General features: G+C 34.5%; 3 protein-coding genes and 1 long non-coding RNA gene across 6 annotated transcripts in view; 2 read left to right on the top strand and 2 right to left on the bottom strand.

Moving 5' to 3' along the window:
* Positions 1–16,184, bottom strand: part of LOC110374150 (brain tumor protein) — a 443,804-nt gene that overhangs the window by 339,325 nt on the left and 88,295 nt on the right. The gene's annotated exons all lie outside the window — the stretch shown is intronic.
* On the top strand, positions 114–1,199 carry LOC135118203 (uncharacterized). The gene is made up of 3 exons (XR_010277425.1): positions 114–703; positions 820–1,022; positions 1,124–1,199. It is a non-coding gene; the product is annotated as an uncharacterized LOC135118203 (long non-coding RNA).
* Positions 1,212–2,363, top strand: LOC135118202 (uncharacterized). The gene is made up of 6 exons (XM_064039483.1): positions 1,212–1,305; positions 1,396–1,462; positions 1,540–1,575; positions 1,685–1,777; positions 1,855–2,111; positions 2,204–2,363. The coding sequence occupies exons 1-5, from the start codon at positions 1,291–1,293 to the stop codon at positions 1,947–1,949; spliced, it is 306 nt and encodes a 101-aa protein (XP_063895553.1). The 5' UTR covers positions 1,212–1,290; the 3' UTR covers positions 1,950–2,111; positions 2,204–2,363.
* Positions 2,354–16,184, bottom strand: part of LOC135118250 (putative nuclease HARBI1) — a 34,573-nt gene continuing 20,742 nt past the window's right edge. The window contains exons 3-6 of the mRNA XM_064039579.1: positions 3,177–3,285; positions 2,955–3,099; positions 2,545–2,871; positions 2,354–2,469 (exon numbers count right to left, since the gene is read on the bottom strand). Coding sequence (XP_063895649.1) covers positions 2,408–2,469; positions 2,545–2,871; positions 2,955–3,099; positions 3,177–3,285 — 643 coding nt within the window. The 3' untranslated portion in view covers positions 2,354–2,407. The remainder of the gene's footprint in view (positions 2,470–2,544; positions 2,872–2,954; positions 3,100–3,176; positions 3,286–16,184) is intronic.

The raw sequence follows: 16,184 nt of genomic DNA, 5'->3' as shown, positions 1-16,184 counted from the left end.
ACATACCTCATAGTATTTATCTACTGAGACCCTGCACAGACTCCAAATTTTAAGTCGGCCGATAGTTTGTTCGTGCTAGTTATCAGAATCAAAATATAGTACGCACATTAGAGCGATCAGGGCCTGCAGTCTCGACATAAGATAGCGATTCGATCGCAAACTGACAGTCGCTAAATATTAACGAAAATATTCGCTTGCCATAACGACAGTAACGATAAACGCAAGTCTCGACAGCCGAGATAGCGGGCAACATCGCTAATTATCATGACATATTCGTGTCGGTACGATAGCGAAAACCGTATTCATAGTGCGGTGAATTTGTATTAAAATGTTGCATGTAAAAAAAATCCTTGTATTATAGGGAGAAATGGTAGACAAGATTTGCACAACCAATTTTGTTTCCTTTGACAATTATAAAGAAAATAGATGAACCTTATCATATTAAAACTTTTTGCATCGAACCGTGTAAGTAAAACATACCGTTTTTTAAGAAAACACATATTAAAGATCTTAATAGTTTGCGTACTTGCAATACAGACATAGAACATAAACAAACTGTCAATGTCAAGTTTGTTTGTGCACTTGAACATTGGTTTGATTTATAATAATAATAAAGGAGAACGGTGTATTCATTACTATTCATGGACGGTGAAGTCATTGAAACAGGCGCAGGCCTGCCGGGTGCCAGCAGCTTGAGCGTCAGGTAAGTACATCTACAACGAGAATTTTTTATTCCTATTCTTGGTACTTACTAAATTGAATACTTTGTATACATCCGAAGTATTCTGTGTTTACATAATGACTACTTTAATGTTTCAGGCGTAAGCGTCTGCGTAGCCCTCGTGTTACACCCGCTCAAATTGATGCACTACTATCAATATTAGAAGCGCGTCCATATTTGCACGCGGAAATTTACCGGCTTGCAGGGCCGGGAAAATTTCGAAACGGGCTGGAGGGAGGTTGCCGAGGAGCTCAATAATCTCCCTAACGGGTCTAGAAAGACACCAGAGCAGTGGATGACGGTAAGTCTTTTTCAAAGATTGAATTGGTTTTAATTATAAGCATGTACATGCCACGTCAGTTTTTTTTTATTATTTACTTGAGTTAATTATTCTAATTGTAGGTTTGGAGAGACTTAAAAAGCCGCGCTTGCAGTAAGGCGGCAAAATTAAAAAGAACAAAACGTACCGGCAACCGAGGCGTCAGCACTGCTCCCTGACCGAGGCCGAGAGCCGGATAATTTCAATAGTTGGGGCAGATTATTCCTTTGGGACAGACTGCCCGGACGCTATGCCAGAGGAAGATGTAAGTTGTGATTATTGTATTCAATACAATTTAATATTCTCAATCTTTGAATGTTGATAACACTAAAAATACTTTTATTGTTATTTACAGTTATTACAACATGAGATGGAGGCTGGGGTGGTAATCTCTGAGGTTCTCACCTTACCTCATTCTCAGGGTAAGTTTTAAATTAATAGGTACTCAATTCAAAATATAATTATTTTAATTTTAATGTTACTATTTATTTTATTACAGCTAGAGATTTTGTGGAATTGTTACCGACTGAAACAAGTAAGTTGGAGTTTTTAGTAACTAGTTGGTTACTGCTATAATATATTTTATTATGTGTATACATCTGTACACTAATGTTACCAAAATATTAATTAACAAAATATTTTAGCAATCAATGACAGCAGAGCAACGGCTGGTTCTTCACCACCACCCATCCAAGAACAAGTGCAAGATGCCCCTCAGTCGCCAGTACTACAAATGAGTAAGTTGCAGTTATTTTGCTCACCTATGTTTATTTTCATTGATTTTTATTTAATGTGTTATAATTGATAATTCCAGCAGTACGTGGCAGAAGGACAGAAACTGTTGCATCATCAACACCACCACTGCGACAGAGACCCAGAAGAAAGAGTAAGCTTAAATTTTATTTATAATAAAAACATTAGTTCTGCAGGTGGGTCAGCCAATAATTCCTACAATACCAATAATTTTGGGTATTTTCAGATCTGAATCCTCGCCAAAGTGTTTCTGAGCAATATAGTGCAGCTCGACGAGAATTTCTAGCAGTTGCAGAAGCAAATGCTGCTACAATGAAGGTGTGTTATAGTGTAAATTTCCTCTTAATTATTATACACACTAGCATGCTAGAGAACATTAAGACACATTCAGTAAATCCAACGTTTTTTAGATGCTGGCAACTGCTGCTCAAGCGCAAGCAGATGCTGCCAAGATGCAGGCTGAGGCAGCCAAGGTACAAGCCGAGGCGACGCTGCAATTGGTAAAAGTCGGAAACAAAATAGCTGACGCAATAAATAATTACATAAATAAAAATAATAAATGATATAAAATGTTTTTTATTTGAAACAGTACATAAATGAAAAAAGTATAATAATTATGTGAAACTAGTGTTAATTAGCCTTCTTCTTATGCGCTCTGCAACAGCTCGCCCAGAACCTGCATAACAAAAATAAAATGTATTGGTGTTAGGTATACATACATAGTAAAATAAAAAATCAGTTCATAAGTTACCTGTAACTTCTAACATATCATCATGGAATCTACTATTATCCACCAGCTGCATGGATGTGGTGGACTCTGGTTCCGGTAATTTATATGTTATCCGCATATTGTGGAGCACTGCACATGCGTTAATTATTAGGCCAGCCATATAGGGTTCGTACATTAACTGGCGTTGGTGTGATAGACATCTAAACACAGATTTTAGCACACCGAAGCATCTTTCTATGATGTTCCTAGCTGAGCAGTGTGCTTCGGTATATTTATATTCCGGTGTGCCAGGCTGTTGATGTTTTATGGGAGTCATTAACCACGGTTCCAGAGGATATCCATCATCACCTAAAAGATTAAAAATACAAAGTAATTTCAGAAGTCGAATGGGCAACCTCTTCGAGGCAGATTTATAATGTTCATTTATTTACCAAGCAGCCAAGCACGGCGGTCCCCATTTTCAAAATGTCGCTTCATTGTTGAGCGCACCGGTGAATTTGCCCATATGTGAGCATCATGTCTCGCTCCTGGCCATCGAGCATTAATATTTAAAATAATAAGATCAGGGTCACACACCTGTAATATATTAAATATGTAAGTACATATTTTTCAAACAATATTTTTAGATATTATAGAACTGAAGGTCAACTTACAGCTTGCACATTTAATGAATGGCCCTCATGGTGACCACTCACATAAGACTCCTCATTGGTCTTAGGAGCTAAAATTTTTATATGGGTGCAATCAATGGCTCCAATTACCCTGGGAATGGCTGTGGGGCATTTCTAAATTTCTGTTTTGCCGCATGGCGTTCTCCTTGAGTCATTGGAAATTTAATATATTTTCTTAAAAGTTTTCATTTATTGCCGAAGTTACAGCCCGGATGACTCGGCTAACAGATTTTTGGCTCATGCTACAACCCCACTGCAAGCCAACAGGTTGTTGGTAGCACCCACATGCGTAAAATCGGAGTGCCGTCAGTATCTAATAAGAAGAAAATTTAAAAAGTTCAACCTTAGTTATAAGAAAAAATATATTATAGAAATATTATTTATGCACGGTAGGTCGCAAAGACACTTACTTGGGACTCCACAGAAAGTCCGTAAGGCCGTCGTCTTTGGAGAGATGGACGCAGTTCACTTAGTAGCCTGTGAAACATTTCCTTTGAAATTCTATACATTTGAAGAAATTGGCCATCCTCCAAATCCAAGGGATTTTCATCGTTTCGCTTGTTTCGTGCTATTTGTCGACCCATAAGCACATCGCGTCTGTGCTCGAGCACAACTAAGTCCCATGCTAAATATTCAGAAGCCATTATTTATTAAATTACTATTTATTTAATATTTTCTGACGTAAAATAAACAAATATAGGAACGATATCGATAGTAGCTATCACTTAGCGGGCTGTCAAAAACTGTCGCAAGGAAATTCTATGACATAACGATAAATCGTTATCTTACCGAAAATATTCGGTAACTTTGCGATGACACTCGATAGTTTTGGCAGTAGAGACTACCAAAAATCGTTACGATCGGATCGTTAGGACTTATCGACCGAATTTTGTCGTTAAGCGATCGCTATCTTTGTCGAGACTGCAGGCCCAGGATTCGGTTTACTAAATTAATTCATAAAGGTTCGATGAGAGTCACGATCACATTCTAGCTAAACTGTCGGCCAACTCCCGGTTGACAGTCTGCCAGGGCTCCAAATGTCTGTCATTCCACGATAATTAAGTGTTGCGTGAACACTGTGAGGCTTCTAAACATGAAAAAGCTTTAGCTTTTAATGTCCATGTGATTATATCAGAGCTACTGTCCCGAAATTGAAATATCCCATTAGGGAAAGTACGTAAACCATTGATTAGTACTTTTCTTTCCTCTAAAAGGAAAACTGAGTTCATCTAGGTACATAAGACAATTTTGCTAAAATAGTTTGTTTAATTGCATACGCTAATTTCAGGAGCTACTTAGTCGATTTATATTTTTTTCATTTTCAACCGACTTCAAAAAAAGGTGAATCTCAGTTTGACCTGCATATGTATATGTTTGTGCGTGATTATCTTGTTTTTCACTGAACCTATTTTGATGCGGTTTTCAGCATAGCATTTCTCCGACTCAGAAGGTACTATCATTGAAGTCGGTTTATTTTTTGTAAGCTTTTAGATTACATAGAAGACATTTATCGAGGCAAAACCGCGTTAAACAGCCATACATTATTATGTTAATGATACATTTCTCTGTTACGTACAAAATAAATAAATAAAACACATTTATACGTAATATACGTTACGTAATATTCACATTTGTGTGTACATTGTTACAATTCTTTCCAGAGAGGCGTGAAAAAGAAATTGTTGGAATTGTACCGCCAATGTTTCTTGTGATAAACATAACATTGCGATTAGGAAACAAATGCGGTATTTCGCGTATCGCTGTTTGATGTTTGAGGTATGAGAAATTTAAATATGGTAAATACCTCTTTCTTACTACAGGTTGGATTTGCATTTGTTTATGTGTATAAAAAGTATTTTGGCAAAGAAAAAAACTTAGAAAGAAACAAGAGACGTTCTAATTTCTGGAAGAATTGTTTCTTATAGACTTTGTTTGTAACCGATACCTGATAGGGCGTCAGTTTTAGGGCTAGTTATAGTTACCGGCACGGATATTGGGCTCTCGGCGGAAGAGTGGGGATCGCTTGGCGCACCCGTACGCATAAGGCAATAAGGCAGTAAATCGCTTCTGCGCAGGTGAAGTTCATGGCTCAATATCCGTGCCGATAACTATAACTAGCCCTAAAACTGACGCCCTATCAGGTATCGGCGATTTGACAACGTAAAATGGTTTGGTTATTGTTTTAATTTAATGGTGCAACTGGTCTTAGTGAAACATGATCTGTGTCATTTTAAAACCAATATCTTATTAAAACTCAGACTTCACCAGAAGAGAAATTCCATTGGTTGTTTTATACATTCTTCGCTTCGTTTTGGAAGATTGGGCCTTAAAACAAAATAGCAAATAAAAAGCCTTTTTATAACTCAATCAGTGCACCGTATCTAAACATTACATTCATCGTTCATCAAAGCATTCAATTCATTCCTTCATTCACTCATTTCCCGCGCTTTTATTGTATTGTTCGAACCGCCTTTTGCGTATCAAGTTAATTTGCAAATTGACCGAATGAATCCTCTGTGCAACTTAATGAAATGAATTTTGTTCATTTTTCAATCAATTCCAATATTGAGACTGTTAATTTTGTTTGAGTGCATTGTTTTCCAATATGTCTGTTTTGTGTTTATTGTTTTTAAAATTTAAATTCAATGACTCCATTTTATTTATTGTTGCAGTAACCGTTTAATTTTTAAGTTAATTTAATTAGAAACGTTTCGGTTTTTACTTTTACTCTCATAGGCATCACTCTCATATCCTTTTTTCATGAGAAATCATCAAATGAACCCTCCCGCTGTGGGTGCAGCGCGAGGGAGTGTCAGACTCTTACTGACTCAACCTCACCAAGTTCCTTCCTAAGCCCCTTATTTACCAGTGTCGCAATAACTCTTTCGAACTATCTCGCAGGACTGGCAAGTTCCTTCCTGAACTGGAATCAAACATACTTGTACTAAAGCGCCTATTGCTTAAGCCTCTAGGACCACCACGTTAAACAATAAGAGATACAGCCAGAACTGAAAATGTTTGTTAACAAAAGAAAAATATCAAATAGCCACAAAGCTATTGACTGGGAGTTAGCCACTCGATCATAATGATCACTTTGATCAGTCAGTCGGCAAGTTGTGGCGAACTGGCAACGTGTTCGAGGTTTCACAACTATTTTGTTTAATGTTTATTTTGGGTTTAGTCTGTTTGGGTTGTGCTGATATTTGTAAAGAAGTAGTGTTTTCTGGGTGGTGACTGGTTACAAGGTGATGTGACTTTGTCAAAGTATTTTTTTGATTCCTTTAAGGTATCTATGCCATCTGACTGACTACTGACTGAAATTACTGTCAGTGAAAGTATACACTCTCTCTCTTTCCTGCTATATATATACTTCATGGTGGTGGAGCCAGCTTTCCTAATGTTTCCTATCCACTTCACTCTTCCTACAACGTCTTCTCAGATACCTGGCACCCCTTCATATCTTTCGCCACTACATCCCTCCGTTAGTTTTGAGTAAAAGTAAAAACTGTGGGCTTTTTTAAAGAAAATTGGTTGGTTTTTGTGAAAAATCTGAATAGGCGAAATGTATACTATAGGTAATTTGCATTGATGTTATAAGATATTTTTCATATGCAGCATCTATAATTTAAATAATTTATTCGTAAATTGTGATCCTTCCATTCGTCATAGTCATGGTTTTCATTCGTATTTATTTATAAGCAAATTCAGTCATCACCTAGCTATAAAGTAAATATTAAAATTAGTGGTACAATGTAAGTGCAGATTGAATCATTACCCACTAGGTACGTGAATTGGATTTGCTTGACATTTAAAATAATAACCAGTATTTAGATAGCTATTTGTATAATAATTGAAATAATAGGCGGCTTACTGATAGCAATTCTTACAACCAGTTATTGTCCTCAATCACAGTTATAAACTGCGTGATAAAACAATAAAATTACATGTAACAATTATTGTTACAGCCTCTATAATTACTTATGTTACCTAGAAAATACCTTTAAAGCTATTAGTTGGTATAAAATACATATGAAACCGCTGCATAAAATATTTTTTCCTATGGTACCTGTACCGAAATAAAATCAAGCCTGTGTTTCACGGATAGTGTTGCTTTCTAACAGTGAGAGAATTTTTCAAATTGGTTCAGTCGTACAAACGAACAAACAATTTGCCTCTTTATTATATTAGTACCTACATAGATTGATTAATCAAAAAATTTTACGCCCGTATTTAAAACTATAATCTATTTCATTTCGGTCACAGGTTGAGTTCCATATTCGAAAAAAAAATGTATAATAAAATCCCATCACGCTGCGTTCCACAGATACCGAATGCCGTTTATTCATTCGTTCACATTGGTTGGAGGCGCTCAAAAGGTTCATTCATTCGTTCAGTACAACTGTTCAATAGAGAGATGTTGCATACTTCAATAGTCCACCATTGTGGTGACTCCTTATCGGCAAAACGATTCAAAACCGTTTTAAAAAGTCATAATAAATGTCATCTGTTTTCATATAAAATTTCAAAATAGATTAAGTTTACAGTAAAGGTCATCATCGGCCTAACCTTTTCCTAGCCTGGGTTTGTTTCTGGAGTAAATGGATGTATCTGAGAACCAGGATTTACAAGGAGTGATTGCCTATCTCCTCAACCCAGTTACCCAGGCAACTCGTAACATGTTATACGATATATAACATTTAGCGTATTCAGTAAACTTTTAACTTAAAAAACGTGTTCTATCTAATTTGAATATGTGTATTTGAGTATGTTCGAGTTTCAACGTCATCGAGTGTTGAATCTCTCATCTTATGGGACCTACTATTTAACGTGACTTCCGTAATACTAAAATATTCGTAACATAAATTGTCACTCATCCACGCATCGGCCACACTAAGCGTGGCTTAACTCTGCTTAATCCCTGTTGTTACGTAGGCAAGAGGTCCAACTATCCTATTTATTAACCCACGAAAAACAATTCTCCAACAAGTACCAATCAAAGGCCAAAAAAACTAAAATAACAAGTTCACACAGCATGAATTCAACTTTTTATTCAAATCTAAAGAGGTTAATATCCTTAGGTCATTATTCCGATCCATGGTCATTTGTCTATATGAACCCCGAAGTTCAGCGAAGTTCAAGGGCATAATGGGACCTTGTGGTTGACCTTGAGTAGTGTGGCGACATCTGTTGTCGAATGGAAGAACGGTGAGCGTTGTGTGATGATAATGTAGTGCGAATTTTATGGGGCCTGTAACGCCATCTATGAGAAAAGGTTGGAAGTAATTGCGTTAATTAAGTTAGGTATTTATTAATTTGTTTTACTTTGCTTCATTTTTGATACATAAGCAAGTTGACTGGGCAAAATGTGGATGGTAGTTGTACTGCTTATAATTTATCAGTTTCTTTGTAAAATATAGAATTTCAAAAATTAAGAATTTAATAAGAAGTAACTGAGTTTTCATAATTATTTCATAAAGAACTTACTGTTCAGCTACTTTACCAAATCAGGCATAAATAGGTAATACGGAATAATAAGGTACATAAATGTGCCTCGAATATTAGGTAAGTACATTATAGACCATTGTAGACCTATAAGTATGTAAATAGTTTACTTTTAAAGATAAACATTATTTTGTCTTCATATTGATCAACTGAAGAAGGAATTATGAACTAAAGACTTGTAGAAAAACCTACTTAAGTATATGAACCAACACCGTAGAACTAATTTATCTGTTAAATACTACAATGTCATGAATAACCTTATCAGATAGAACTAAAAATCAATACAGCACTACGACTATTCGCCTTATCTGACAGATAAACTGTATTTACATAGATACGTTGATAATGCAAGTATTTCTATGGAAATGAGGGTTTTTTTGTACCGTGTTTTTTTTGTGTTTTGATTTGGATTACGTACCGAAAACAGGAATTGGAAAAAAGGTTACGCGTATAGGAAAAATGCCGTAGAGCATAGTGTGATACAGAAGCGAAATTTTATCTTTATTGTAATATTATAAAGCTGAAAGTTGTTTGTTCTTCTGCCTATTGGTCTGGGTTTCACGTTGAAACTGCTGAACCGATTTAAGTGACATTTTGTACACCGATAGAACCCGAGAAAGGACATACTTTGCTACGTTACTTTGTACTACGGAAGTATTATGCAAGTAACAGCTAGTAACTTCATAAATAATACATATCCTATTACCTTATGACTTAAGAACATATTATTCTTTGTAATATGAGCAAGTAAATTGAGATAATTAATCATACATGTCAGCAAATGTTACCGCAATGAAGTTGTCAGTCAATTGTGTCGCAACTCGCCACGTAGACTCTTGCGCAGCTTATGAACAATACTTGGGTGTTATGCAGACATACGATATTTACGAAGAATAAAATATATTCTCATTTTGTACAAGCGGTGGTAGAAAAACCAAATAAAATATCCTGCAACTGGATTAAAAATTAGCCTATCTATAGGTACTAATGTTATAAAGAGGAAAAAAAAATTGTTTGTTTGTAATGGGTAAACTTAAAACTATTAGACCGATTTAAAAAAAAAAACTTTCACTGTTCAAATGTTACATTCTTCCTGAGTAACATAGGCTATACTTTATCCCGATACTGACAGTAGTTCCTACGAAACGCGAGTGAACCCGCAGAAAAGCGGCTAGTTAACTTAAGCAATTTTATCGAAATCGGTTTAGCGGTTTAACCAAACGAGACTACCTTGCGTCTTGAGGTCGGTTTCCAGTCTGAGATGCAGCGATGAGTATTCAAAAGATTTAAAGTTCTTGATTTAGTTAATCTAAATATTAATTTGATTAATAGCTTATCCATCAATTTATAGATATTGGAGCCGACATTAATAAACCTATCATTTCCGAGGCTCTATTCACGTATAATATGACAGATTGCAGTGAATTAATTTTAAATCCAATTATTATGACATACGATAAAACCATTAAGTACAGCAATTGAACTTTTGAACCATTAAATTCATAATTGAATTTTGCGTAGCAAATATTATAAAAGTTAAAATAAATTTAAAGACAATCGATTTCAAAAAATACTTTACAGTTTTAATGTTGAATTATTCCAAAGCTGTCTATTACCTTATTATTATATACAGAACTATTTTATTACATCCAGAATCGATAACCGTGGAAGTTATTATTATTGGAAACCTGGAAACTAGTTAGCTAACATCAAGAAAAGACAATAGACAAGCATAAATCTTATGAGAATTACAATATTAATGGTAGCGTAAATTATGCCAACATTATCTAGCAATTATCATAAAGTCTAAGCTTAAAATAACATTTTAGTATATCCGCACAACACAGATTAACAGTCGGCCGACAGTTGGCCCGATGGTCGATTTTTTTTAAAGAAAAATCGTGAATTTAATCAAAGTTTTCAGTCGGTCTGACAACGGCTAAATAGTTGATTTTTGTTATGTGCGTACTACCATTCATCTTCATACTGATTTATGCGCCCAAAATATCGGCCGACTAAAAGTTAGCAGTGTGCTCTTATCGTAGAAATATCGTTCTCACAATAGCCGCAATGATTCTTTTTCTTCTATACTATTTCTATTTCTAGGAAGCTTTCTAATTTATCCATAACGTTGACTTTTTGATATGAACTCGTAAATACGGACTAACAAGGTTTCAACGTTGAGTAGTTTGAAATATATCACGGATTTTGGAGTGAGGAAAATTTGTCTTAGCAGATTAAGAGATTGTTCGCACAAGCGTTAAACGTAGCGTTTAGTAAATATAAAGACTATCGCACAATCTTACAAACTTTGCCTATTTTATGTTACGAGTTGTATAGATTAACCCCCTTACTTATAAACGTGAATTAAATATAAGTAATACTTAAGGGCTGTTTAAGAAAATTCTTACTTATAAACGTTGCTTAAGCATGTCTTAACTAACATTTAATCACTACTTATTTTGCTTAGTTAAAATGTTGCTTAGAAGGTGATTAGAGATTTTATAAGTAAGGAGGTAAGTAGTCAAATATAAACCTTTTGATAGTCCAAAGTGGTAGACATTATAGTAATGCAGCCATCCAAATTGTTAAGGGTTTACCTGTAACAAAAAAGAACATTTATAAATAAATAACTTATTACACTCACAAAATTATCAAATAAAGCAAAGCTTTGTAGGTATTACCACAATAAGCAGCCATATAAATACGTAAAAGTTTCACAAAACCATAAAGTTGGTTCCAAAAAGTTTGTACCTAAGTCTCTTTAAGAAACCATAAAAGAAAAGAAAATCTTCAGCCTTACGCCATATTTTACAGAGAAAACAATGTTGATTTTTGCAAATATCATGGAGAACAAAATAGCTAGCGGAGATGTCATAACGCAAAAACTCCTTAGAAAGTATCGTGCCAAAATGCGGGTGTTCGGGGGACGAGGAACGTTACTAGCTCCGCCCTTACAGGTCTCCTATGGAGCCCGTCCATTATTTACAAAATAACATTACCAATCTTTGACAGATTGGTTTTGATTGAACAAGGAACCCAAACGCCTCGTTAGTTCCAATAATTCATCACGCCTACCGTACGTTACTTGACCTATAAGAAGACACCTGACCTGACTACCTGATGGCATCTCCGCTATCTTTCCTTCCTCTGTGACAAATGCGTATAAAAAAATGACGTCTACGTATATTTTTCAGGGTTTTTCCGCGGCACCAACTTAGTTAGGCATTTACTGTAATGCATGTAAAATGTGTTTTTATACAAACAACTTCGCGTTGCTGCTCCCATTTTATGATAACACATAAAAATAAATAGGCGTTTACCTGAAGAGAACGTGCAAACCTAGGTAAAAAACTACACGCTGGAAACAACCTTATAATTCAAGAATAAAGTCGAGTTTTGCTTGTCCTTTCTTGGGATAGACAATTAATTTTCAAGATGACAGTACTGGATTAGAGTTTAGGTGCATATTTTCCATGAAAATATTATGTAAAATAGATGTTGGATGTGTGTTTTTTTATACATAAGCGAAAAGGTAAATCCTGGAAAATCTTGACAAGACGAATGCGAACGAACCATACTTGTGTTAGCATACACCACTCTGGGCCTTACTACAAAAACTTTAAACCCTGTTTTACACTTGTCTAATAAAATTTTGGCTACAAAATGAACCATATGTCAACGTCATAATTTGACATTTTTTTAGACAAGGCATAAACTGGCGTTAAAAAGTTTTTGTGGTAAGACGGCTTGTCTTTACATGATTATATACATTAACACACACAAGTAAAGCTCGACCTCTGTCGCGAAATAAAACAATTGCAGTTACGTACTGCACATCAGTGGTAACTGTCATGCACCTTAACTCAATAGTAATAAGTACGATTTTCCTATAAAACTGTTACCACCTGAAGTTGACTGTACATTCTTTTACAACCTACACAGTTTACACAAATTAGAGACAAAACCTAACATTGCGTAATAACTCTTTTGAAAGCTTCAGCAGTGGGTAGTGAAGTCATTGACCTTTACAAACAATGAAAATAAATAAAAAATAATGCCTTAAAAAGTGATGTAAGACCGACGTGCCAGATAACAGTTCCTTGTCATACTTAATAGTTTAAAAAAATATATCTAAATGGCGTGGTCTTCGCGATTTGTATCTTACCACGAAAAGTGATAGCAAAAATTTTATCAAAATGTCAGTCTTACCTAAAAGGAAAAATAAAATACAGGTATACCTAACATGTGAAGTTTTAGCAGTACAAAATCTTGTATACGCGATTATTTATATTATTTTGGAATTTGTAAAAACCCTTTTACACAAGTTCCAAAAGTTATGCACGCACACGTCAAAATTTACAAACACATTCAAAAATAAAATCGACGCTTACTTATAAGATAGTGGGTTTTTAAGTTGGTTAAATGTAATTCTCTAAAATTAACATCAGATAAACGTTAAGTATTTATTACCTAAATTTTAATCACAATTAACAGGAAAGATATAAAAAACTTCAATTACTGACATACCAAGAAATAAAAAAGAGAAATTATGTAATGTATAAGTTATATTTTCTATTTTTTTAAGTTATGCTATTTCCAATCCAGTTAACAAATTATGATGCCGTATTAGTCCTATCATACAGACCACTTTAAGTTCGATTTTTTTCCCATTTTTGAGTGTCAATGTTTAAGGAAAGGCAAATGGTATATGGGTGAAAAGGTATATGGGTATACCAGTCCTAATACCGTTACCAAAGGTCTAGTTAATCACATTACATGCCGGACATTCGACCAACGCGGAACAGACAACTATGGAAGATCACGACTTGGTCACAGGTCAATTCAGAATCACGATGTCGTCTGCACTCATAGCAAGCGAATTTCAACCCTATCGTAAAGATAGAAGGTTGGTTATATTTGGTAAGTATTAGCATATGAAAGTTAAGAAAGTAGTGTGTTATAATTACTGGTTATTTGGTCTAGAGTTCGGATTTGATTTGAGCGGAACAGAATTGCTTAAGGGGTTATATTATGAAAGGACTGACAAAAACTTTAGAACAACTGAGAGGTTTATTCTGAAATTATTAAAGGTTTTGTTCGCTCACGATTTTTTACAGAAAGTTAGGTATTGAAAAAGTTATTATCAACACAATATAAGATTAAAAATATAGCTCTAGAAACGGTTTATTCAACATAATTGTATTTTTTATCCTAGCAATCGTAATGCATATACATTGAAGTTAAATAAGTTTTTCACAAAAACTAAATAAAACTTACAAAAACGATTGATTCTGTCTAAAATGAAGAAAATAAGTGAACTAAAGTATCTACATCTATATTTTATGTAAAAACATTCTCAAACATGAATCATACAACAAACGTACATAATTAAATTAAACCTACAAAGTGAGACAAAGTCAAATGATGTACAAAGAACAAGAAAGTATTGTTCACAAAGAAAGCGAAGCTATCAAAAGCGTAATGATATGCAAACTGATGTTGCACCAACCTTATTCTTTGTGCAACTCTTTCCGTATTATTACTATTCTGTTTTTATTTCAATTGTTAGGTAGTTTTTTGTTTTGATAAGTAGGCATTTTTAATTGAAAGGCATAATCTGTATTAATCTTTCATGTTCTGGTGGAAAACTAAAACACCAAAAAAATATTTTGGAATCATCGTCAGCCTTTTGCCAAATCTTTTCCAGACTAATGGGATGCAGGAGTACCTACCAGAGTTTTGCATGGAGCGACTGTCTATCTGATTTCCTCAACACAAGACTACTTGGTAAGACCTTCCTGGAGTGTCATTCGAAACATGGAGGAACTCGTTAGGACCACAGATTACTGAAGACTACGTAATAGGACTTAGATAATAATCACTATCCGCGCCAAGTGCCAACATTGGTAAAATATATAAAGTTAAAATACTCCTAAAAATTTAATAGAATATGCTACATTTTTACATAGAGCTGCCTCTATATAAAAAAAATATTAGATATAGAGATATTCTCTTTGAACCTCTACATCAAAAATTTTACCATGTAAAAAAACCTGAATAAAAGAAAAAAAATTGAGGTAAAATAAATCCCATTTTACTCCTAGTTCCGCAAAAAAATCGCAAACCACAGCGTTTCACGGTAAAATAGAGTAAATATTTTATGGGTCAAACATTGCAGAATAGCCCGGGCTCCTATTAGCAGCGTGGCTAGAGGGCTCTCAAGCCACTCGCCTATAATGAGGCAGGTATGTTCCTACTTGTTATGTGTTCCTGGTACCTCTCCGGTGTTGTACCGTCTGATTTAACTAACAACACAAGTAAGTGCAAATAAAATAAAACTATTTCAGTTTCGAAATATTCCCTTCCAATTCGGTCCCTTGGAAGCTTTTTTCCGTATTTAATTAACAAACAAAAAATTGCGGCGTGCTATGTATGTATATATCCATACCAAGTCCTATTTCAACCGGTCACGTTTTGAAACATTAATTTAATATTTATTAATAAACAAGGCTTCGCCAGCTGTTTTACCTACATGACTTGAGAACTTCTTCACTCAACTGAAAAAATAGTAATTCTTCTCGATTTTGCTATCTAACACTGAAAGTATGGTTCAAATCAGACCAGTGATTCCTGTGATTACCGCGTTCATGCAAACAAATGAACTTCAACTATATAGGTAGGCACATAATAATTAGTAAGTATAGATCATTGATCTGTCTATTATTACATAAATATGCTAATACTGCTTAAAATAGAAACGCATTTAATCATCTTCGTAAATAGATTAAATGTTTGAACGATTAATTAAACCATTGATACTGACTTTATTATGATAATTTATTCATTAGTAAAGTAGATTAATTGCCCAATACAATGCATTATGCACAAGTATCGGCATTTTGTGAATAAAATTGAAAGTCAAATGGATTAAAATCGTATTCGTGTTTTATAGAAGAAGTTGAATACTTAATCTGTTTGACATAATGCTTAATTTCCGTCTCTCATAAGTTCTATGATATTATTTTATTTAAAAAAAAAGATAAGTTTACCTACAGCAATAAATTGATAAAACAACTTTCAGGTATCAAAATCAACATTTATTATATTATGCCACTTTTATGTATTGTTTTGGAAATAAGTCTGTTTATTTTTTATTTTTTTAAATTAAGAAATCATGTAATTGTTTATACACATTATAACATATTATAATCCTATGCCTATCTCTGTACATTTTTACTAGCATTATCGTACATTATCTTCCCCTAAATTATTTATTTTTAATCAAATTATTAATAATATTTTAAAAAGTAAAACCCCGGGCCTGCCTCAACACAACACAGATAGGGCAAGGGCATCGCACGGGCGGAGCGTGAGTGCAATACCAACCAAACACTAATAGTTTTATATTATAGAGGGACCACCGCGCGTTTTATGCCTACGCACTCAATAACTCATAGATGAGAAGTAGAGGTAATTATAGCAAAA

This window comes from Helicoverpa armigera, chromosome 19 (assembly GCF_030705265.1).
Source record: "Helicoverpa armigera isolate CAAS_96S chromosome 19, ASM3070526v1, whole genome shotgun sequence".
Lineage (NCBI taxonomy): Eukaryota > Metazoa > Arthropoda > Insecta > Lepidoptera > Noctuidae > Helicoverpa > Helicoverpa armigera.
This window is presented reverse-complemented; position numbering and strand designations above follow the sequence as displayed.